Source organism: Uranotaenia lowii, chromosome 2 (assembly GCF_029784155.1).
Source record: "Uranotaenia lowii strain MFRU-FL chromosome 2, ASM2978415v1, whole genome shotgun sequence".
Lineage (NCBI taxonomy): Eukaryota > Metazoa > Arthropoda > Insecta > Diptera > Culicidae > Uranotaenia > Uranotaenia lowii.
This window is the reverse complement of record NC_073692.1, coordinates 160,167,663-160,192,730: the sequence shown is the minus strand read 5'-3', so window position 1 is coordinate 160,192,730 and position 25,068 is coordinate 160,167,663. Positions and strand designations below refer to the sequence as shown.

At 35.5% G+C, this 25,068-nt stretch overlaps 1 protein-coding gene across 1 annotated transcript in view; it reads right to left on the bottom strand.

Moving 5' to 3' along the window:
* LOC129747534 (pH-sensitive chloride channel 2-like) overlaps positions 1-16,636 on the bottom strand; it is a 66,717-nt gene extending 50,081 nt beyond the window's left edge. Inside the window, exon 1 of the mRNA XM_055741803.1 lies at positions 15,543-16,636. Coding sequence (XP_055597778.1) covers positions 15,543-15,943 — 401 coding nt within the window. The 5' untranslated portion in view covers positions 15,944-16,636. The remainder of the gene's footprint in view (positions 1-15,542) is intronic.
* Between the last annotated feature and the right edge of the window lie 8,432 nt (positions 16,637-25,068).

Sequence of the window (25,068 nt, the reverse complement as noted above, 5' to 3'; positions counted from 1 at the left end):
AGTTGATTTATAGTTTGGTTAAACAGTAATATGATGTTTACGCCTTGCGAACAAGATCACGCCTATGTGTTTTTAATGGTTCGTTAAAAGTATTATTATAAGGAAATGGTTCAAAAGCGGCCTTACTGCCCTGCAGTTTCCCTTTCAGAATGTTTCAAAGTTTTAAGTTGTAATAGGTAGGTAATCTAATCATCCCCCCGTAGCATCCACGGGTAAACAGAATCATTTAGTAGAGGGTTTTGACACCGTCGGGGGATTGCATATTTACACTGGGTGATAAAATCCGCTGATGCTGTGCAAGCAGATTGCGGAGAAAACGTGTCAGGTGCGGTGCATTCAAAATCAGTTACAGCCACCCGTTTGCGGCCTCCGTTCGGTTGTATAAATGATAAGAATAAGTAATCGATTTTTTTTTTCTACCGGGAGTAGTGCATGTTTTAGCTGATGTCATTCAAAACACTTGTGGATTGGAAAGTTTTCGAAATGATATATCAGGCACGAATTCAATAATAACAAATAGGTGTTTCTCGAATGGACTGATTCTAGATTCGAATATTTTTCTACGAACCCAATATCCACATTTATCTGAGAAATTTCTAACTGATTTCCCGAATTATTGCGATGTTGCTTTGATTCCTTTACATTTTTTTTAATTTGCCGGTACTAAAAAGATGAAACTAGTGTTATTGAAAATCAAATTTAAATAACGCAAAATTATTTGTTGCCTTAGAAAATCGATCCTAAGCAACATTCAATTTAGGACAATGAGTCTTCAAAGTAATAGCAAATAATTGTCCGTACGCTGATACTTAGACTGGTTTAACTTCCCAATTTTTCCTTAGTTCTCAACCAAACTTTCAACTATTTTTTACGGTTAGGGAGGGCATAACGAGCATCCAGAAGAGGATAGCGTTTAAGTCTTCTTAGCCAGAAGTCATGAGATCGAGTCTCGGTCACGGCACACATAGTACTCTTTCAGTGAGATGGTGGTTTTAGCATTTGTAAGATGCTAGCCATTATATCTTTGAAAGATGTACGCTTTAGTCTTAAGTAGAATTTAGATGTCTTCAAAGAAACATGAAGTTTCACTGAGATCCTATTTGTGTGTGTTCGTTTAAAAAAAAAGGTCCAAGCACAGAGAGTTCAAGCATGAAACATTCGGTAGGGGAGATAAGGGCATAACGAGCACCCGGGGCATGGTTAGCACCGTTCTTTTCTACAAAAGTTCATATTTTCTTAAATAAATTTTCATGAGGATTAGTTTCGTACTACCTATAGTATAAATTTTTCAGCAAAAAAGAAATCTCCTTATCATCTTTACAGAAAAATTAAAAAAAACAACTAGGTTCTCAAGTGACGGAAATATAATAATTTTTTAGCACCAGAAAATAAGTTCTTATAATCGTTAAATCATCTTGATCTATAATGTACACATTGTTCCTCAATTTTCACCATCATTAAATTTTTGATTTTTCACTAAATCAATTTTAAAACGCGTCTCGGGACGAACAGAGCACATTTGATCAAGGCACGATGAGCATTTTCTGCCGTTGAATCCAACAGCGAATTCAATTCGATGAAGTCTACTCAGTTATAGAGCTACAGCTTGACCAGTTACTTCTGACGATTTAGCCTATTGGAAAGTTAAAAAGGTGTCGGAGAGGTAATCAGAGGACTCGAGTTCAATTCCAGGTCGAGGCGTTTTTTTTCATTCACTATTCATGATCGATTATTTTTATTGTTGCATTATACTGCTAGTAGCATCATCCGCCAAACAAAGCACCAGAAACATAATGTATGAGTGTGTGTGTGAATTGTTTGAACTGACATACATTATTTTGTTATTGCTTTGTTTGATGGATCTACGACTCACCGTTTAGTGCAAAATGCATCGATCATGAATGGTAAATGCAAAAATCGCCTCTACTAGGAATCGATTTCGAGTCCTCTGATTATCTTTCCGACACCTTAACCAATAGGCCAAATCGCCAGGCGAAACAGGTCAAGCTGTAGCTCTGTAATTCAGTTCACATCATCGATTTGAATTCGCTGCTATATTCTATGGCAGAAAACGCTCATCTTGCCCCGATCAATGGTGCTTATACTGCCCAGAGGGAGGGGGGGGGGGAGTTTAAAATGAATTTTTAAACGTTTTTATCTACTTTTGCATGTTTCAGCTAGATGCCAAATAGACTCCTTTAGTGTCTGAACACGGAACAGTGATAAAACTTACATGATATAGCTGTTTTCTATGGTTGAATAAGCGTCCTCCTTAACCCTCCAAAGCTGTTCGGGTCAATATGACCCGAAGCGCTCATTTCAAACATCTTTATCATCATTCCAATATACTGAAGAACTGTAAATTTTAACAGACCAAGTATGTTCTATGAAAATGATGATCAAATTAACGACAAAAAACTAAAATTGTTGTTTTGAAAATCGATTCATTAAGAAATGAAATACAGCTATGCAAAGTCAAACCTGAATGTCGTTTTTTTAAAGTAAGGTTTTTTTGTACCGGAAGATCTTAGATAGCGGTCAAAACTTTCATTGGACCCCAACATATCTATACATTGTCGAATAGATGGATTCTTGTCGATTTCAAACATCAATGAACCACTTAAATACAGCAACGCTGTCAAAAGTTATGAGTATTTTAAAAATAAAATTGATTTTTCGGACTTTTTACTTTTTGAACCAGTTATGGAAAAACATATCGACTTTGTTTTTAAATTTTGAGTAATTAGAATAAATTACCTACACAATAGGTGGTATGAAAAAACACTAGCAATTCCTTTTGCTAAACTAAATCGAGCATTCGAGCAGTCGCAGAAAGCAATTGCTTCGGTTGATATGAATAAAGTTTTTTCTGACAGCTGTTTTCTCAGTCAGGAGCTTTTACTTTTAGAACAAGCTAGTTTGGTATGAATGAAGCCCAAATCTGAAGCAATCGCTCGAGAAATCTCCTAGCAATTACTTTATTTTCTAAGCATGCTTGGTAGCAGACTTTTCCAATAAACAAATTCTTCAACAACGTCATAAATTTATAAAATTAGCAATATTACACTTCAATACAATTTAAAAAGGCATTTTCAACATAGATAAAGAACAGTCGAAGTGATAACCCAACTTTTTTCATATTCCTGTCGTTGTATGAAATGATTCGTCTAAGTTGAAACAAAACAAATCAATAAGTAAATATTTCAAATTAAAAAAATCCGGCTACAGTGGAAGAAGTCTCAATCGGCTTGAAGTTGGAAGAAAGTTGTAATAATTTAAAACATAATTCAGATCTCCCAAATTTATATGATTTTTTTATAATTCAAAGATAAAAAAAAACATCTAAGTTAAGATGCGCGCCTATTGCCTATTTTTTTATATATCGGATTATCCCGATCCGAAAACGTGTGGGAGAGCTTATGATAAATGTTAAAAAGCTAGGCCATTTCTTGTTTGACAATATTCAATTTTCTTTAAACATCAACATACGAGCACTGACCATACTGACTGGACACTCGATTTCGTTTTCTGGATAATTTTTCCAGAAAAAAAGACAAAAAAAATCATTTTTCCGTGGCTCCTGACTGAGAAAACAGCTGTCAAAAAAACTTTATTCATAACAACCGAAGCAATTGCTTTAAGCGACTGCTCGACTGCTCGATTCAGTTTAGCAAAAGCAATTACTAAGTTTTTTTTCATACCACCCAATGAATATAATATCATCAAAATCGGTTAATATTTATAGCCAGGAGAACGAAATCAAACCACAACTCAAATATCCTCGAAACGGATATTTAGCGAACGGCTTTGGAAGGTTAAGGTGGCCATTAGGCCCTTATCTCCCCATTAGGATATATAGACAGTTCTTAACAAACACTACCTTACCGAAAGGTCAGCCCTAACCTCTAAACAAGAATGAAACGATTAACTTTATCAAAAGGACGTACCCAAAACACGATTTTTTTCAAGGCAAAATTGCCGTTTTCACCCCTTCGAGAAACCGGTTGTGTTTTCAATGTTTTAATTTTAACTGCTACCCAATTGATCCAGGTGAAATAATTTTTCAATATACGAACTGATTTTTTAAATCTCATCTGAAAATGATTATGGAAATCATAAGTTGAAGCAAATTTAACCATGTTCTGAGAAGTCCTCTCCGTAAAATGTATACATAGCCCTTAAAGTAAAGTGTACACATGTTAAGAAGTGACATCATTCCTCGAGTCCGTATTCAATTTGCTTAGGTTTGTAATTGTCACTTGTTTGAAAACAATCTGAAGCAGTTTATATGAAATTTTCACATACTTCGTGTAACTTGTATTAATTGAAACGTAATATGAAACATTTTCAGCTTCTCTATCTGTCACTCACTACTGCCTAAACACTCGAAACTTCCAACGATACACTGCTTAGAAATTTGACATTACTGAAAATGAAGTTTTAAGGGCCATGTACGCAAGGCGCGACATGACTCTTAGAAATCTGCAAAGTCGAATCAAATGTATAGAAAATGTAGGAAATAATAGTTGAAAATTGAGTTGAGAGTTATGAATTTTAAAACAAATTGGGAGATATAAATTTCATTCTTTTACAGAAATCAAACAATTTATTATTTCGTTTAGAGGATGAACACAAAGTTCACTAGCGACTGGAAGCCACGCGACATTCAGGTTCATGATTTGAAACATGACATGACATAACAGGATCATGACATGAAACAGTAAGCATATTGCAGAAATTCTTGTGAAATTTTTTGGTTTATATAAAAAAAAATTAAAGAAAAGCATATAGTAGCTCGTTATTTTGAGAATATTAATTATAAACCAATGTAAATACTGATTAAATAGAACAGAACATGATGAGCGTCACGACGTCTATCAGTAAAGTGTCCAGGCATTGTAGATGAAGCCAACACTTTTGAATAGATCTCCTTCACTGCTTACTCCAGTCCCCTTTTGTTCCTAAGAATTTTTGTATTTAACAGGGCCTCTGAGACTGCTCCACGAAGTTTATGTAAGATCATTTGGAGGCATTTTGATGCGTTAGGGATTTTTTTAGTAGTCACTCTCGTCACAATATAAGCGATATTCTTGGGTTCAAGGTACAGGCCATGTTATGGGATTTTCAGATAATCCATTTGGAGCATCGTTGAGTTGAGAAGCTCCATCCTGTAAAAACTCCATAACTTCTTGTAACCTTCGTCGACCAAGTATACGATGAAGTTTTTTTGAGAGTTTTTGAAAAGGTGGATTTATTGGTTTGGCTTTAAAAACTTAAGAGGTTTTTATCTAAGAGTTTCTCAAATGTCTCGCTTTTTTCGAAAAAATTCTGCTTTTTTTTAATTGTCTGACTAGCATAGATTGTGGGTTTTCTATACAATGTTTGATTACTATCTGACCCTGTAAGGTTTTTTCTCTGTCTGTGAACATTTGTAGAACTTTGCTGAAGATTACTTCATTTTTACTTTTTTTTTTGTTCTCTGAGAAGAACTGTACGGTCCATATTAAGAAATCTTTCATGCTGTTTTTTGACTTTTAATTCTAATTTAAAGCCAAAATTATTTTAAATTTTACTTTGGTATCAAAGAATGTTTCTAGAAAATAGATAAAAATTGATTTTATTTCATTATTGTTGAACGCCTGGTATTTTAAAACTTAAGAATACAAAATGGGTCAATGTTGAAAATTTCTTAAAATAAAAAAAACACAACTTTGTGCAACAACTTTTTACAATGATTTCATAATCAAAATTTTCTGTTTGGAGACATCTTAAGGTTAAGTAGGTATTATAGTATAGTCTTTATTGCTTAATTCCATGAGGTTTTTAACCCTCTGACACCCATTTTTTTTTCGCTGAAATATTCACAAAAGCTTAGTTTTATAATAAAAAACAATTTTTTTCTACGAAAAACTTAATATATAAGGAACATTTTTTGACAATTTTTTATAAGAATTTCATAACCACAGGGGTTGAGGAACTTGTCTTTCTGTACTTTTTCGGTTGTAGTTTTACACACATCAACCATTTTTTCCTTAATTTTTGAATATATTAAGACTGACTCATCGTTACATTTTTGTCAAACTTAACTATAAAAAACTGAAATATTTAAATTTATATCTCAAATAAATATTAAACATATTTTTTCGAATTGTTGTCGTTGTTTTCTAACACCGTCTTTAGACACATCTTCTACCAGAATGGTGGTACCTCTAAGTCTAAGACCTAACTACCAATCTTTTTTTTAAATCGAAAAATACATAGGCCAATAATTGTTGAGGCAATCAAATTGATTTTTTTTTAAATTAGGTCCATTTCTAGTTTTCTCATGTTTTTAAGCTTCTCTTAGCTGTAGCTTTTGACAACTGCTTGTCAAATAGTTTTCATTAGTATTGTTACAGAACGTTCTCGTTCTTATCACTCTCTGAATGATTATTTATATTTTGATAGGATTTGTATTTTGAAAGGATGTCTACACGAATATGTTTATTCGGTAATAGGAAAGTAGTCTAGACAGTTTGGAAATTCCAGAAATAGTTTGCATAGGATCCTGCGTCGACTGTCCGACGCATAGGAAAGGATTAGAATAATAAGTGCAAAGAAATTTTATTACTATGTCAAAGATACGCAGGACGCACCAACAAATGGGTGCACTAAAGCCGGTAAACCCTGGAAAGTCCTGTCTGTGCGTTGCGCCGGACAGGACCAAAGCGAAATAGAGAATCGCTGTCGGTAGACATCCTAGGTAAGCAAATTCTAAAATCTGTACATATATATATAGAAGAAAAATTGTTAATAAACGGTCTAGTTTCATCTTTCAACCAATCGTGTCGCGTTTTCTCTATTCCGAAATCCTACCGTGAGGAATCGATTGAAGTAGTGAAAATTCGCAAAAACATTTGGTGGCTCCAGAGAGGAGAATTTTTTTTTTTTTAAAAGTGAAGTACAAAGTTCACGTGGAACTTGTATCATTTAAAAAAAAATCGTGTGTGAAAATTTTCAAGTGATAAACAAAGTTCAAGTGGAACTTGTTTTTGAAAATTCGTGGGAAAGTGAAATTTTAGCCTTCAATTGTGCGTGTGAAGAATCAAGAATGGCCAGATTCGGCAGAGATTTTAGTCGCGTGTGACGAGTGTGATAGATGGTTCCATCTATCATGCGTTAATCTGACGCACAGGCCGAGCAAGGAAGAGCCTTTCCTGTGCGTCAAGTGTTCGCTTATTTCGGAAGAAATGAGCAAATTAGGGCTGGCTGCTAAAGAAGAAGCAGTCACGCCAAGTGTTATGAAAAGTGAACCGACTGTAGTGAATGATGGTGTACCAGAGTGGACACTCTTCATGAGAAGACAAGCTCTGATGAGCTTGCCGAAATTCGACGGTGCGGCAAAAGAGTGGCCTCGTTTCAAGAAAATTTTTGACGAGACCACTCTACAATCAGCACGAAACTCAAAGACTAATGGTTGCTTCGACTTTCGTTCCGTCGACAAAACCACAAAACAAATTCAATGTGTTAGTTCACCGAGAAAATTCGGAATTTTGTGTTTTATGTAAAAAAACACATAAACTGCTTTCTTGTTTCAAATTTAAAAGAATAAGCCCAGAAGAAAGATTCCGAGTTGCAAAATTAAATAAACTGTGTTTTATTTGTTTGACAAACAAACATCGTAGTTCAGATTGTGAAAATGAATTACTAAAATGTAATTGTGGATTAAACCACAATAAAATGCTACATTTCAATAAGAAAAACAAAGAAGTTAATGAGAACAGAAATGCTGGTTCTGACTCGTTAAATCATCATTCTATGACAAAGAATAAAATATTGTATCAGATTTTACCGGTTACTTTGAGAAACGGTAATATATCAATAAAGACTTTTGCCTTCCTCGATCAGGGATCTTCTGTAACCTTGATCGATGAAAATATGGCAAATGAGTTAAATTTACAGGGGCGAGAGAACCCTTTGAAATTGAAGTGGACTCAAAATATTACGAATGAGTCCTCGAGTCGCCAAGTTGCCTTAAAGATAAAAGGTTCGAATAAAGAATACTCACTAAATGGTGTGCGAACCATTAAAAACTTAGATCTTCCCTTGCAGTCAATGGATATGGACAAAATTAAACGAGAAAATCCTCATTTGTCTAATATTGATATATGCTCCTACAAAAATGCACAGCCGACAATACTTATCGGCTTGGAACATTCTCATTTATTGCTTCCTTTAGAACAAAGAAACAATGAAAATAGCACTTTGTCTGCCGTAAGGACAAAGTTAGGCTGGTTTGTTTTTGGTAATGCAAATCAGAACACTCCATCGCATCATGTAATGATGATTCATGATGACGAAGATGATGCTTTACGCAAGATGATGCAGAAGCATTACTCGATCGAGGAATTTGGTGTGAAATTGCCAATGAATTTGCCAAAATCATTAGAGGAAGAAAGAGTTGATAAAATTCTCAAAGAAACATTGAAATACAAAGATGGAAGATACGAGGTTGGCCTTTTATGGAAAAATGACTTTTCTGTTTTTCCTGAAAGTTATCAAACAGCTTTCAAGAGATTAGAAGGAATGGAGAAATCGCTTTTAAAAAATAATTTGAAAAATTGGGCAATAAATTTATTTTCTGAATATGAGGAAAAAGGCTATATAAGAAAACTTTCAGATAGTGAGATAAATAAATCTTTTCCTCGTATTTATTACATGCCTCATTTTGTTGTGATCAACAAAAATAAATCGCCGCCGAAACCAAGACTTGTTTTTGATGCAGCAGCAAAAATAAATGGTGTTTCGTTTAATTCTATGCTACTGTCTGGACCAGATGCAACTACATCTTTATTTGGAATATTGCTCCGCTTCCGAGAAGGGTTAATTGCTGTTACTGGGGATATAAAAGAAATGTTTCATCAAGTGAAAATTCGCGAAGAAGACCAGCATGCTCAACGATTTTTGTGGCGTGATTGCGAATCAAACATGAAACCTGTGATATATATTATGCAAGTAATGACGTTTGGGTCAACTTGTTCCCCTTCTTGCGCCCAAATTGTTAAAAACACGAATGCAAGAAGATTTAAAGATTTATATCCAGAATCAGCATTAACGGTTGAGCAATCTCATTATGTTGATGATATGTTGAAAAGCTATAACACAATAGAAGAAGCGAAGACTGATTGCAAAAATGTGATAGAGATTCACGACAAAGGTGGCTTTTTTATTCGAAACTTTGTAACAAACTCAAAAGAGTTGTATGATTTTCTTCCAAATGATAGAAAATCAGAAAAAGATATTAAATTCTTGGATGATAAAGAATCCTCAGTTGAAAAGGTTCTTGGTGTATTTTGGAACACCAAGAGCGATTGCTTTGGATACAAAGTTAATATCGATCAATTTCTTAAGCAAAAATTACCGACCAAACGTGAAGTTCTTTCATTTGTGATGAGTATTTATGATCCCTTAGGACTCATCGCAAATAAAATAATAGGAGGTAAAATTATTTTGCAAGAACTCCATAAGGCTATGATCGATTGGGACGAAGAGTTGCCTCAAGAACTTGTTGCAGATTGGAATTCTTGGCTTGACTGTGTAAAATCCTTTAAGCAGATCCAACTAGATAGATGCGTAACCTTACCGAATGCGGAACGTTTTGAAATGCATGTTTTCGTAGATGCTTCAGATAAAGCATATTCGGCTTGTGTTTACTTGAAAAGTATAAAAGTTAATGAGGTGTTAATCAAATTATTGGCTGCTAAGGCAAGAGTTGGACCAATAAAGGGTATGTCAATACCAAGAATGGAGCTAATGGCAGCTTTATTAGGAACACGTTTAATGATTAGTGTTAAACAGGAATTAAACTTAAAAATTTCTAGAGCGGTCATGTGGTCAGATTCCCAGACTGTTTTGGCTTGGTTGAAAAATAGATCAATCAAATTAAAAACATTCGTTGCTCACCGAATCGGAGAGATTCTGGAAGGAACGGCTGCAAATCAATGGCGATGGGTGCCAACAGATATGAATCCAGCCGATGAAGCAACTAAAATACTGAATGGTTCTTCAATATGGTACGAACGACCGAAATTTTTATACTCAAATGAGAAAAATTGGCCTGTTTCTCGTTCCGAGCTATGTCTTGCAATTTCTGAACAAAAATCTGATTATTGGTTTGTCATGGACCACAGATATTCCAGCTGGAATAAAATGGTAAATCAGTTGACAATACTTAAAAAATTCAAAGATTTTATAAGATCGCCTTCTAGTTTTAATCGGGAAATTTCGATAAACGACAAAATGGAAGCTGAAAGGGCCATTTTTAGAAAAACTCAAGCAGATAGTTTCGGGAACGAGGTTGAAGACATTCGGAAAAATTCTCAACTGGCAAAAGCAAGTAGGCTTTCGGGATTATCACCATATCTAGACGTATTTGGAGTAATGAAAGCAAATACTCGTTTAAAATATGCTGATATTCCTGACGTTCCGAGAACACCAATAATTCTACCTAACGATCATCATGTTACATGGATGATAGTGCAGGCTTTTCATGAACGATATTACCATCAAGGGGATAACGTCGTGATGGCAGCCATTCGATTACGGTATCATATTAAAGCACTAAGTAAAGTTCTCAGAAAAGTTAAGAAGAATTGTTCGAAGTGCATTATAAGCAATGCAAGACCAGATAATCCTCAAATGGCTCCTTTACCTATATCAAGGCTCGATATGTATGCGTATCCATTTACGCATACAGGGGTGGATTACTTCGGACCATTTGAGGTGGCTGTAAATCGTTCAGTCGTCAAACGTTGGGGAGTGATCTTCACTTGTATGACTACTAGAGCGGTCCACCTCGAAATGGCTGAAAAACTTGACACTGATTCGTTTTTTATGTGTTTTAAAAACTTTATGCATCGTAGAGGAAAAGTATCTCATATCTATAGTGATAACGGTACAAATTTCGTCGGTGCTGAAAAGGAACTGAATAAACTTCTTTGTCAGAATAATGAAAAAATGTGTAAGGGCTATGCAGCCTCTTTGGAAATTAGGTGGAACTTCAATCCACCGACAGGTTCTCATTTTGGAGGTGCCTGGGAGCGTTTAATTCGAATTATTAAAGACGCTCTTAAAGTGATGATTGTTGCCAGAGGAGATAGAAAACCTCAGGCAGAGGTGTTTAGAGCAGCCTTAATTGAGGCCGAATTCTTTTTAAATTCTAGACCCTTAACCAATATTCCCGTTGAAAGCATTGATGACGAAGTGTTAACTCCATTCCATTTCCTTATTGGACGGGCGGGTGAATACGTTCCACCGATTTCATTGTCAGCGGACGAATTGAGTCGATCACATTGGAAAGTCGCTCAACATTATGCCAGACATTTCTGGAACAAGTGGAAAACTGAATATCTACCCACTATTTTAAAAAGAAACAAGTGGACCAATAAAATTGAGCCTATCAGAGTTGATGATATTGTGATCATCAGCGATGATAATGTTCCTAGAGGTCATTGGCTAAAAGGAAGAGTAACAGCTGCTCATCAAGCACCAGACGGTCAGGTACGTTCCGTCGAGATCCAAACTGCGAAAGGTCTCAAAAAACGTCCCGCGACGAAAGTCGCAGTGTTGGACATTCAAAGTCCAAAAATAGAAGCAAATAAAGAGAAAACTCCCAAAATAGCAAAAAATAAGAACAACAGTAGTTTACCTATTTTTCTACTACAGATTTTAGTTATCTTTGGATTAATTTGTAGTTGTTTAGGAACAAGCAATGGATTATTCGCTTACGATTGTGGTAGTTCGAATATGAACATTACTCAATATTCCTTAAAAAGAGTTGAATCTTGTATGCCACCGCAGACCAATTTGACAACCACATTAGAATTCATTCAGGTCTTACAGAGAAGTACAAGAGGTATCTCAACAGTATATCAATGTAAAATTTTATTGAAGAGAAATGTGTGGCATTGTGGAATGCATTCACATACCAGCCATTACCAGAACGGATTTAGCTACACGGTGAAGGATGTCTCTACGGAAGAGTGCCACAGGATACATCAAACGAATCGAGTATGGATAACCGGAGATGTTCCCGTAAACGAAGTGAAGGTGAACGCTACAACGAGGGGTCGAAGTACAGTCGCAGGAAACGTTGTGGATTCTACTTGTTATGGGACAACATATAGAACACCGGAATACGCCTGGACGAATGCCGTTGTTTTTATGGACTACGAAATTTCCTTGTATGAGTACACAGCAATGGTCGATTTTAGCCACGACCAAATTCATTTACGACGTGGATTGATTGCGAAATATTCTCAAGGAAGAGCCTTGGACATTGAAGAAGGTGTTGTTACGTGGCGCGTTAATAACGAGAAGCGGTGCAACGAAGACGACTACGAATTGGTCTTCGAAGGAGATGTTAATAAAACCTTCAACAGCAACCACCAGGGAGATAGTGCTGTCATTTACAGCACTGTGACGGAAAAACATATATTTTCCATTAAGACGAAGGCACCTATTCGAGTTTGCGGTATGGTTGGCTTTACAACAGATCATCCTCAAATTATTGTGATAGAAACAACGCGAAACAGTTATCCCTTTTTGTTCAACCAGAACACTGGTCCAAACGATGATTTCTTCACTTATTACAATTCGAAGATAACATTCGTTGAACACTACATGGGACAGAAGCTAAACGATGTTTACATGGCCATTATGACGGAAATGTGTAAGATAGACAAGGCTGTGTTGGAAGCAAAACTTACTTCGGTAAGATTAAATCCCGCGGAATATATAAGTAACATAATCAAGGCGGATGGTTTTACAGCTAGAGCAGTCGGTGAAGTTCTATACGTCATTCAATGCGAGCTCATATACGTCGAACTTAGGAAAACAAGGCGGTGTTTCCAAGAAATTCCGGTGACCTACAATAATCGCAGCGCGTTTATCGCTCCTGTTACTAGAATACTTCAACAACGTGGAACAGAATTTGAGTGTTCACTGTTATTCAAGGCAAAATTTCAAAATGGAGAGCACTGGTTTACTCCAACAGAACATGGGTTTGAAACAGCGGCTGCCCCGAGAATTTTTGCTACCGATATCGAAACTACATGGAAGTACACATCCCTGCCAAACCTGATGGACTCTGGAATCTACGACGCTGAAGGCCTTGCCAGAATGAGACAGCTAATCAACGAGCAAGGAGATCGCCGTGTAGCTTCAAACGTAATACATAGGATAATAAGTGGTGAAAACCCAGATACACATGGATTTATGTTAGACAAAATTGCAAAAATTGGGTTTCCTGAGATAAATAACTGGTGGAATATTTCGTATGTCATTATAATACGAGATATATTGATATCGATAGGATGGCTCGGTGGCACTATATCAATATTCATAAAAATATTCAAAATGTGTAAAATGCTTTATAATCTGTTTAGAATTATAAGAGGTCGTCAAGACATTATGGTATAGATGTAATTCTCAGTAGAATTACAGGGGCGAGAATGTTACAGAACGTTCTCGTTCTTATCACTCTCTGAATGATTATTTATATTTTGATAGGATTTGTATTTTGAAAGGATGTCTACACGAATATGTTTATTCGGTAATAGGAAAGTAGTCTAGACAGTTTGGAAATTCCAGAAATAGTTTGCATAGGATCCTGCGTCGACTGTCCGACGCATAGGAAAGGATTAGAATAATAAGTGCAAAGAAATTTTATTACTATGTCAAAGATACGCAGGACGCACCAACAAATGGGTGCACTAAAGCCGGTAAACCCTGGAAAGTCCTGTCTGTGCGTTGCGCCGGACAGGACCAAAGCGAAATAGAGAATCGCTGTCGGTAGACATCCTAGGTAAGCAAATTCTAAAATCTGGGAGAATGAGGATACTTGATCCCTGGGGATACTTGATTCCTTGGCTATATCTCGAAACTAGAATGTCTTACAAAGATCAAATGTTCTAGAAAAATGTGCCAAAATGAGCAAAATAACAATGCATGTAGTTTAAAATTTTTTAACAAAATAATTGTTTGAGTAAATCAACTTTGTTTGAAAAATTTCACAAAATGTAACTTGAAGATCTTTTTTCACCACTTTAAAATGTTCCTTACATGGAAAAATTATGAAAAAAATATTTGTTCCAATATATCAATCGTTCGAGCATAAAATGAACTTCATAATGCCATATTTTCAAAGCAATGGAGAACTCTCAACTTTTTTCAGAAAAAGTTTTCTAAAATGTTGATTATGGGTACAATTGATCCCCTAGAGTTGAGTACAATTGATCCCCCCTCCAAACGGCATATTCTTCTTCTGAATTGATCGTTATGATTGCTGATTACGAAATTACTAATATTTATCCCAAAACTAATATTTATCAAACAATAGTCTGAAGAAAAGGGTAAAAATAATTAATTTTCTCTTAATTATAAAAAATAGCGCCTTTAAGTATGCAATGTCATTAGCGTTGAGACAAAGTTATAGAATTTTCTTCTTATGTCTGCTATAAATTGTTAAATGAGAACAAACATGACCAAAATAGTCAATTAACATTCTATCTTGGGGTTTTGTTTGATTTTTATACAAGGATTTGGGCTTCCTTAATAAAAGATCAAGTCTCCTTCAATAGGGGATCAAGTCTCCCCTAACTTCAGAAAAATCGCAATTTTATTACTCCCACGAAAATGCTTCTAGTTCATCAACGGGTTCAAGTATCGTTCTAATTTTTGGAGCATAGAAACTTGAAGTTACAAGCTGTCAGAAAATGTCAAAGGCGGCGAGTTGCTAAATTTTTTCAAAAAGATATGGTGAAAATAAGAAAAGGGGATCAAGTATCCCCACTCTCCCCTACATATATATATAGAAGAAAAATTGTTAATAAACGGTCTAGTTTCATCTTTCAACCAATCGTGTCGCGTTTTCTCTATTCCGAAATCCTACCGTGAGGAATCGATTGAAGTAGTGAAAATTCGCAAAAACAAGTATGGATTGTTAGATTAACACACTTTGAAACGTTCTGCGCAAAAATTAAATGAAAATAATTATTGGATTTGGTTTTAAGGCGATTTTAGTAAACCCCGTAAGGGTTGGGCACTACAGGGTTAGGAATGCTTGTAAGAATTGAACACATAAAAATAAAGAATATTTGATTTCAGGAAACGTTGTAGATCAAGATCCTGAACGTTAATTAAAACTTTAAGTTATGTTTTTTATTTAAAGAAATAACAAAATCTGCAAGGATCAATTTGAAATCTCTATCAAAACAGCGCACTAGAACATAATCGACATGCGAAGCCCCCCCATCAACAATGTATAACATAAATATCAACAATGGTGACTCAACGCGCCACCCGCAGGAGCTAGATAATCGCGATCTGCTCTGTGTTTGCACATTTGCAACTGGCAAAAGAAATCCACCACCCTTCCGTTCAATTGAAGGTACGACGAACGGAAATTCTTCGTTCCTACTCGAAGCTGCCAACTAGCTGAGCTGAAAGCCGAACAAGGGTTGGGATTGATTGGTTTGGCTGGCGAGATCGGTTCGGGTACTTACTTGATAATCTTCTCATGAATTTCCGCCGTTGTGTTCAGATGTTGTATGCTGGCCTCGATCTTGGCCGGTGGCAGAAGCAACCTCTGGAGCTCCTCCGGGGTCATGGTGGTGCTTTTGTTGGAGTCCGGTGCTGGTGCTATTGTTGTTGTTGTCGTCGTCGTCGTTGTTGTTGATGTTGTGGTCGGTGTTGTGAGTTCAGCTGTCGTTTCTGGCTCCTTGACTGATCGGAGCTGATGGTTGATGAACTCGGTTTCACTGGCCAAACTGGCGGGGGTATTGGCACTGGTCCATTCCGTCGAAGGAAGAGTTATATCATTGGTCTGCTCCATGGCACTGGTACTCCGAACGTTGGTGTGTAGCAGCAACAACACTGCACTCATAAATTTTATCGTTGACGGCATTTTGATGAGCCTCTTTCTATTTTCTTCGCTTTCAGCAGTGTAACGTCGAACGAATTTTTTGTTCTCGTTAAACCTTCTCTACAGATGCCGCATATTTTCGGTGAAGATCATCGCCACTTGATCAAACACTAACTGCTAAGGGATTCAACACGTAAACAACACAATAAACGATTCTCGCCTTCGAGTGACAACGCCTCTAATCTTATAAAATGCAGAAAAAATCACGTGCAATAAAACTGTAAATAGGGAGTTGATGATCACTGATTCTGTTGAGATAAAATTTCTAGCTCCCACAGCACAAATTCAGGAAACCCACAATTTTCCTCTCTGTAAAACACAACATCCTTTCACTTATTCGTAAACTTTTAATTTGAAAATCACTTCCAGGAGCTTTTCTATCGATTCCGGGAAGTAGGAAGAACTATGTATGTAACCTTTTTTTTCCTGAAGCAAAAAAAACTAGAACACCCGCGCGACCTGCAGTTTGGTCGAAAACTCGGAGCCGCAAGCACAGTTTTAGTACACCGTAATAACCATATAGTCTCGGACGCGGCGCACAACTTGTACAAGTAACGTATCCAGTCAAAGCACCTCTCGGTAACGAACTCGGCGAGGAATGAACCGATACGGAGCGTCCTACGGAGATTTTATTCTATCTTCTAAAACGCTCCTGCGTCTCCGATGTAGGCTCGCGGTGCATCTACTACACACAACACAGGCATAAGGCAAAGTCTCCTACGCAGCTATCCGAGCAAGAAGGTTCATGAGAAATGCGCGCGCGTCGCTTATCACTGAACTCCCAACTACCTTCCAACTGTGAGTGTGCGTCGTCTGATGATGATGAGGGTCTTCGGAACAGTTGGGACAGAGCAATTTTTCTGCTCCTCTTACTGGATATTTATTACTACTGAAGATGTTCAATTTCATTTACCACTGCCGCGAAAGTCCCTCGGTGGAGAGTGAACTCTAGCTAGCCACGAAATTGAGTTCTGCTGAGCTGAGTGCGAGGAGCCCTCCGAGAGAAAACGACTAATCTGTAGGTGTCCACCTGGTTTGGTTGGAGGCGCGCACGTGCTGCTGAGCCGGCCTAACAAATATTAACTCATTACGCTTAGCGCTTTCGGAATCTAATGAAGATCAAATACGGTTTTATTGAGCTTTGGAATGCAAATTTTAATCAGTTCTCTTTTGGTTGATATCTGTTGATACTTAGTACTTTAATTAGAGGACTTTTGGCTTTGAAGACTTAAAGATTTATGTTTTTTTGTGTTTGAAAGATTTCAAACAAGAAATTGTACAAAGATTAGAATGGTACCTGTAGGTTACAGTTGAAAATCTTCAGTAAGGCGAAATTGTTCGGTATCAATCTGCACTATGTAGCATCTGGGAAATTTTTGCAAATCACATAAAAACAGCAAAATCAATCAATATCGGATTCTCCAATCAAATTAAAATAGTAAAAACGAATCATGAAAAAAACGTCTCAACCTTTATTGGATTTTTTTCGTCGACTAAAATTTTGTTTGAAAACGAATGAATTGATAATCTGTGTATCACTTTAAATTTAGTGAAAATTTATTACCTAATCAGGAGTATATTCGAAAATAAGCAACATTTTGTTTTGTGGAGAACTTTTGAATACGTAGAAGTAAATTGATGAAATTTTTTAAGAAGTTACCTGGTAATGTTATGTTTACATCTTCAATTTTTTGTGATGTTCTGTCAAGTGGTTTTTTAGATAGCGTCCAATGAAGAAATTTTTCTATTTTAATTTTTGGGCAACACGTGTGTCATCTATAATGCATACTATGAATCTTCCTTTACTCAAATCAAGGTTATTTTTGATTTCGTTTTCTGTTTCCTAAAGTTTGATCTTCAAAAAAGCTCAAAAATTTGAATTTGGTCGAAGTTATAACAAATTTGGCGATTGCCCTCCTTTGGCACAAAAACAACATAGATTTGACTCTTTATCACTCCACCACCCCTTTTGCGTAATGATTCTAGATCTAACTTAAACATAGTATAAACTTTGTATGACCTATTGAAGTGCATTTCAGAGAAAACGGTCAAATTTGGAGGCAGTCTTCTTTGTATTTTTAGCCATTCATCGTGTCAATCGTTATGAAAGACTGAGCAATTTGCAGTTTCCACAGATCATCAGCCTTCTCAAGTACTAGACATTATTTTTTCTCCTTGTTTATCTCTGGTTAATACAGGCAGGACGTGTCAACGAAAAGTTTCTGGTTGGAATACTGCCAGATGACCGCTAAAGAGTTCGTTTTGCTGTCCATTACGAAATTTTTCAAAATATCTCCCCATATGCAGTCCAAATATTTTGCGCACAATTTGACCACCGTAGTTTGTTTATTTTATCGGTGGGCAGCTTTTCTATTATGTACAAATGAAGTCAGGCCTATTTATTATTATCGATTTTACGTGAATCTTCCAGTAATTCAAAGTTTATCAAGGACGCCTTGGTAGAAACTACTTAACTTCCGCATAAAAGACTCATGAATTTCACGTAAAATCCAAGTAGATGTTTTCAACTCCGTTTTGTGCATCATTTCTCATATGTGTGGTGGAAAATTTATATTAGAAAATTTAATTGTCGACAGACAGCTTATTTTGTTGGCTGTTAAGATTTTAAAACCGTTGTTTCTGATGGCAAACGGAACTGTTTTACTTTGACCAACCAAAAAATTTTCCCCGGAAGAGGAACTCCGTATTGACAAGGGTATTCATCCGATTCAAATTTGTCGTTTCGATAAGTTATAATGAATGAGTCTTAATTCTAACGAGCTAATTTTTGTTTTTATTTTCATAGCAACGGCTCTGGGTGCTAGTGGAAATTTTTCATTCTTTGGTGGGGCTGTTAGAATAATCAACATAACAACATTCACGAAACATTTTCATTTAAATAAATCATGTTTCATTTATGACACTTTCCCATTTCTACAGGATTTCAAAAAGCGAGCGGCGTTGCAAGAAGTTAAGAAGTGTAAGTGTTTTATTATTTAAAAAAAAGTGTAGTGTTGTTGAAATAATGTGCAATGATTGTGGAAATAAAGTTTATTTACAAAAAAAAAACATTGTATAATTATCATCATTATAAAAAATTAAAAAAAATACAAAAGGAAAAACATCATAATTTTCATTCCAAAACTAAAAACATTAGCCGTAGCTTTCATAAACATACCACATATAACTTATTCAAAATTCACGTAAAATGTAGGTGTTTTACATGAAGCACGAATTCCTACAGGGACGTGTTTACATAATGATTTTGTAGCATCTACGTGAAAATCAATTGGATAACAATTATGTAGTTTTTCACGTAGCCACCACGTGCAAATTATTTTGGGTGTGATTAGTCCGTCTGTTCGCATTTATTTTTTCTGTTAACTGCACTAGTATTATTTATAAATATTTTTGAATAAAACATTTATAAAATCGTGCTAAAGCGAAAGTTGAGTCTTTTGACCGGATTTTTAAGGTCCAGAATTTTTTTCTTAAATTGCATCCGCTGTAGGAACAAGCGAAAAGGACGAAATGGTAGAATACCATTTTTTAAAACCTAATTTTACAACTTTTTGCTTTTTACTGTTTTTGAAGCATTAGCATAGAGATCAAGAATTACTTTACCATTAACCGTAAATGCAAAGAATAAGGGTACGAACACAGTGAGCGCGAAGCGAACTGCGAAGCGAAATATTCATTCACCGGATGAATTTCGCAAGTTCGTTTTTGAAGGCCGGCCACAGTGTACGCGAATTGCGAAGCGGTTCCACACTGAAAAAAACCTTCGGTCTTTTGCAAAAATTAATCACTCATGAAAAAATCTTTGCAAATTTTATTTGCAGAATCAAAACTGTGAGCGAGGGATACGTACCGCGCAAAAAAAAAAATAATAATAATCCGCGTTAATTCCGAAAAACCACGTTAATTCGGAAAACCGTGGAAAAAAACCTTGCGCGTTCTAGGACCGCAGGGATTACGAAAAGGAATCTTAAGGTCATGAATACTCGGTGACTGGACTTTATGAGTACGTCGGAGAATAGATTTTTGACACCCAAATCCTATATGGCGGCCTAACACCAAAATGCTTAAAATGACTGAAAATCGCATAAAACAAGCATAGTGTGGATATTAGGTGAGAGGAATCAATTAGATCAACTTTAAAATATTTTAAATGACTGAAAATCGCAAGAAAAAAAATCTACCAAAACTATGACAAAAATTTAACAAAATAATGAAAAAAAAAATTACAATATAATAACAACAAAAATTACGAAACGCTGACAAAACTTTGATAGAAATATGGCGAAGATGACAAAAACATTACAACAATATGATTAAAATATACTAATTCTATGATAAATTTGATATTAAAATGGCAAAGCCTTGACCAAATTTTAAAAAAATCTGACAAAAATTAAAAAAAATTGACTGAATAATAAAAAAAAAAACAATAATTCCAAAACTCCAAATAAAAACTTTTACAAATATTTGATAACATTATGGAAAATATGAAAATTGAAATAATAATATGACAAATATAATAACTTATCAAATTGAATTGTAACCAAACGATTTCTTGAATAATCAAAAGACGATTTAATGAAGCGTAAAAAAAACTTTTAGTAAACGATTATTCAAACCGTGAAATTGGTTGGTTGAACCGTGAGTTCCGAATTCACAGTATTTTTAATATGTCGTTAGGTTATGTTATTGTTAAAAACTGTTAACACACTTATATGGAGGAACTGTTCTACAAACAGTTGATATAATGTACAAAATCCGCTTGTAGAAACGTTTTTCATGCATCGAACTGTTTTTGCTATAGTTTTCCTTAAAGTTCTATTGTATCTTAACATTTATGTCTATAGTTAAGAAAGGATTTGACTAACGTTACAAAAACGGTATTCGGAACCGTGCGTGGATAAATCACGCACACATACACAAATGTGTTTGGAATTTTAGGATTCGAATAAAAACTTTTGGAATATGGAGAGCCTTAAAGAACGAACTAGCTTCGTTAACAGTTGGAACAAGAGAGAATTTTATTTGAATTTAAAACGTGGGTCACTATGATTATTTTGCTACTATTAAACGCCTGCTGCGTTCAACAAAAACACCATTTCTTTTCACTTTTTGCATATTATTTTAATTCACATTTTCGTTCAGCTTTAACTCCTGCTCAGATAGGTACCGCATGCGTATTTTGTTAAGCAGTTACCAATGGTAATATTTAGACATCCTACGAGCATGATTAATTGAGCCAGAATCTTCACTGACCGCACACGGCTCATTGTAGAGGAAGGTTCTCACGGCTGGGGAACTCGGATTTCAAGTCCTTATATTAGTTCTGTCAGGTAATTTTATTGTCAAATTTTGATTATAATTTTGTCATAATTTTTTTTTCTCATTTGTCATAGTTTTGCCATTTCTGTGAATTTTTTCTCCTATTTTTGTCTAATTTTGTAATATTTGTCATATTTCAGGCATAATTATTTTACCACATTTGGCGTGTTTTATTCAAAGTTTTGTAAATTATTACTATTTTTTTTGTCATATTTTTAAATTTTAGTAATGATTATTCATATTTTCCCACAGTTTTGTTATATTTAGTATTAGTACCATTCGATTTTCAGTTATTTATTGCATTTTGAATTAAGCGGAAACCGCCATCTTTTATTTCAAAATGGCGTCGGACAGCCAAATTCGACTTCTTACTTATTGAGTACTTTTTTTTTTTTTAATTTAGCAGGGAGTACTTTCATCCAATACCCATATTGTGGGAGTTTCATGTGCTTTTCAGTCACTTCCAGCATTTTAAAGTTGAGTGGAAGCGGTCATATTGGATTTCAAGATGGTGTCGGATAACAAATTCCAACTTCTATCCGTTCAGCCCCTTCACCCTATACACATATTGTGGGGCTTTCATGCCACCGGTCGTTTATTGCCAGTTAGAATTTGTGTTTCAATTGAAAAAAAACGAAATCGCGTTTTTTTTTGTTTTTGAAAATCCGCGCTAAAAAACCGTGCATTTTTTATTACCAACACAGAAACGGCAATGATAACTAAATAAATAAACTTTTGAAAAAGATGTTTTTGATAAATCATTTTACGATAAAAAATATCCGAGAGAATATTTTCAGTGTATGTCCGGATGACCAGGATGAATTCGCGCGATCCAGCCGGGTTTTCGCATGAAAATTCGCTGGCACTGTGGCCGGTCGATGTTTTTTTCAACGTGTTTCAGAAGCGGTTTCCAGAAAAACGGTGAAGAAATTTTGGCCAGGTACGGGCTGTTGGTGTGCGTATGGTCTATGCGTAGTGAAGTGTTTTCTTGTCATGGGCATGAGTGGGGATAAGAAGAGAATCACACGCTCATGTAATTTGACAAATAAAATTCAAATTGACGCTCATGTTATAGGATTTGGATTAAAATTCCAGATTATTTTTCTCGTGATTTGATAGCATATTTAGGACATAGTTGTTAAGACGATGTTGGGTCGAATAAATAGTGGATTTACGGGCAATTGAAAAAGCTGGAGTGGAGTCAATCTTAAAAAAATGATCATAGAAGAAAAAATGTCTCTCACGGCCGGCAGGGAGGGCTGTTTGTGGGCTAGTTTTTCCCCGCCACTAAAATGCAGGGGTTAGAGCTTTGCTAGCGGGTAAAGTGATGGTCGGGAAAAGTGATCAACAGGCAGAAGGTTTGGGGGGGCAGTGGAAGGCATATGCCAAAGCGCATGCGTTGGTTTAATGCGTCTGATTCAGACGGCTTGCGTAGCAAAGAATTACCGGATCTACCAGCTAGTGGCATGGCAACGGTTTTGGCTGAACGTGGTATGACAAAGGGCGGTTGTAGGGGAAAAATATGCAGTAAGTGGAATCTGAAAGAAAGTGGGAGCTTAAAGTTCGTTGAAGTTAAGTGAAAAATAGATGGCTGGAAAAGAGTGTTGTGTGATCAAATCCAAAACTGACTTGTGGGCCTAAGTAACGAGTGCTGAGCTTTATGTTGAGTCCGAAGGAATAGTTTGAGGTGGAAATTTAGCTCCGAATTGAGGAATAAATAAGTGATTGATAAAGTAAAAGGAGAAGCGAAGAAGAAAAGCGGACTGATTTGTCTGCTTCTGGACCTGATGCCTACGGTGAACGCATTCTTGATATGGAAAAACGAGGAATCGATGTTGATTTTTTGGTGAGATTGTTCCTTTTTGTATCATTTTATTTCGTTCAACGATTATTTGAATAGGAACATTCAATTAGGTGCCAACTAGCCAGGTATATACACGGATGCCGGAATACCTGTAGAAAATGCATAACATTGAACATGTTATACATTTTGAACTGGTTGTGTACCTGTTTGAGTTGTTCTCCAAAAATATACCAACATTTACACGTTATACATTCACATCAAAACAGTTCACACGAAGCCATGGTGCCGGGTATGGAATTTGGAGTTTTTTTAATAATGCATGTGTATCCATACTTTGGTCAAACTGCGGTGAATCCGTGCACCCATGGTGTTTCAATGAGAAGCGGTTTGCCGCGCGAATTAGAAATTCGCTTCGCACTTCGCTTCCCGCTCACTGTGAATTCGACCTAACTGTTGTTTTGAAACAACAAAATTAAATTATCATCAGATCTTTAATTTCCAAAACGTTTGTATATTTTTGAATCAATGGAACACAAACACAGGAAAATCAGAGTTCATCATTTTTAAAAAAGTTGCTCTTAGACAGCCCCTGTTTTGTTATCAAATAACGTAACCCTCATTAAGTTTTACGTTTTTAGCACTCGCAATTTTTTAAAGCGAGTCTGATTCTTGCGAATCCAAATTCAAAATTTTAGCTAAAAATTTGAATATTTAAAAGACTACAATTAAAAAAAAAAACTTATCAATACATCAATACACACGCAAAATAATCTGCACGTAGCGGCTACGTGAAAAACTACATAATTTTTATCCAATTGATTTTCACGTAGATGCTACGAAAAACATGCGTAAACGCGTCCCTATTCGAGCTTCATGGAACACACCTACAATTTACGTGAATTTTTAGTAAATTCAAAGCCGTGTATTTGTAAAAGCTACTGAGAATATTTTAGTATCGGAGTGAAATTAATGTCGTGTTTTTCCTTTGTATTTTCATTTTGTTTATTATGATTAAAATGAAACCAAATTAAATGGAGATTGAACTTTATTTTCACCAAATTTTATCACATTCACTACACTTTTCAATTACATTCAATTCCTGCTGCTCGCTTGGTTTGTGGAATCCTCCAAAAATTCAAAAGTATGCTTTAATTTAAAAATAATTATTGAAATAAAATATAAATTACCTTTGTTGCGTTCATGTTTTCTGTTGAACATATTCTAGTAAGTTGTATCCGCTATAAGGGGATGAAAAACGAAAATTAATTCATGATAATTATAAGCATCATAATCACTTACCAAGAAGACAAAGCTGAATCCAATACAGTTCCATTAGTCATCAGACACAAAAATTTTACAAAAGCTAACGAAATTAGTTGGCTGACAATTCCCTTTTCTACTAAGAATTTACAACCACACGCTCAAGACAAATGTACAGAACGGATTTAAATCATCCACTTAGACTTTACGTGAAATTTATGCGTCAGTTATGTGGAAGTAAAGTAGTTGCTACCGGGACCTCCTTGCTACACTGAGGTTACTACAAAATTCACGTAGAATCGATATGATGCATCAAAATCTTAGTTTAGGTGAAAAATTCCGTACAAATAAGTTCTTTATTATTTTGGGTGCAATCAATACCCTGCAGATTTTTTCACTTGAATATTACATGTTTCTTTATCGACAAACATTTTTCATTCAAAATCAATTCTAAAGCATAAATCTTGTGGAAATTTCAATTTTTTGGCTTTCAATCACTATTTCAATTTGGTTCATCCGATTTGTGAATCTAAATTTAAATATAATTAAAATTTTGATGTTTTGGGTTTCAATTAATATTTTTTTTTTTTTTCATCCGACTTGTGAATCTGAATTTGAATATGAGTTTCGAGTGAAGATCTGGTTCCAAGTGTTCATTTTGAAGCTTAGCTATACCTGAATTTCGCAAAAGAATTAAGTT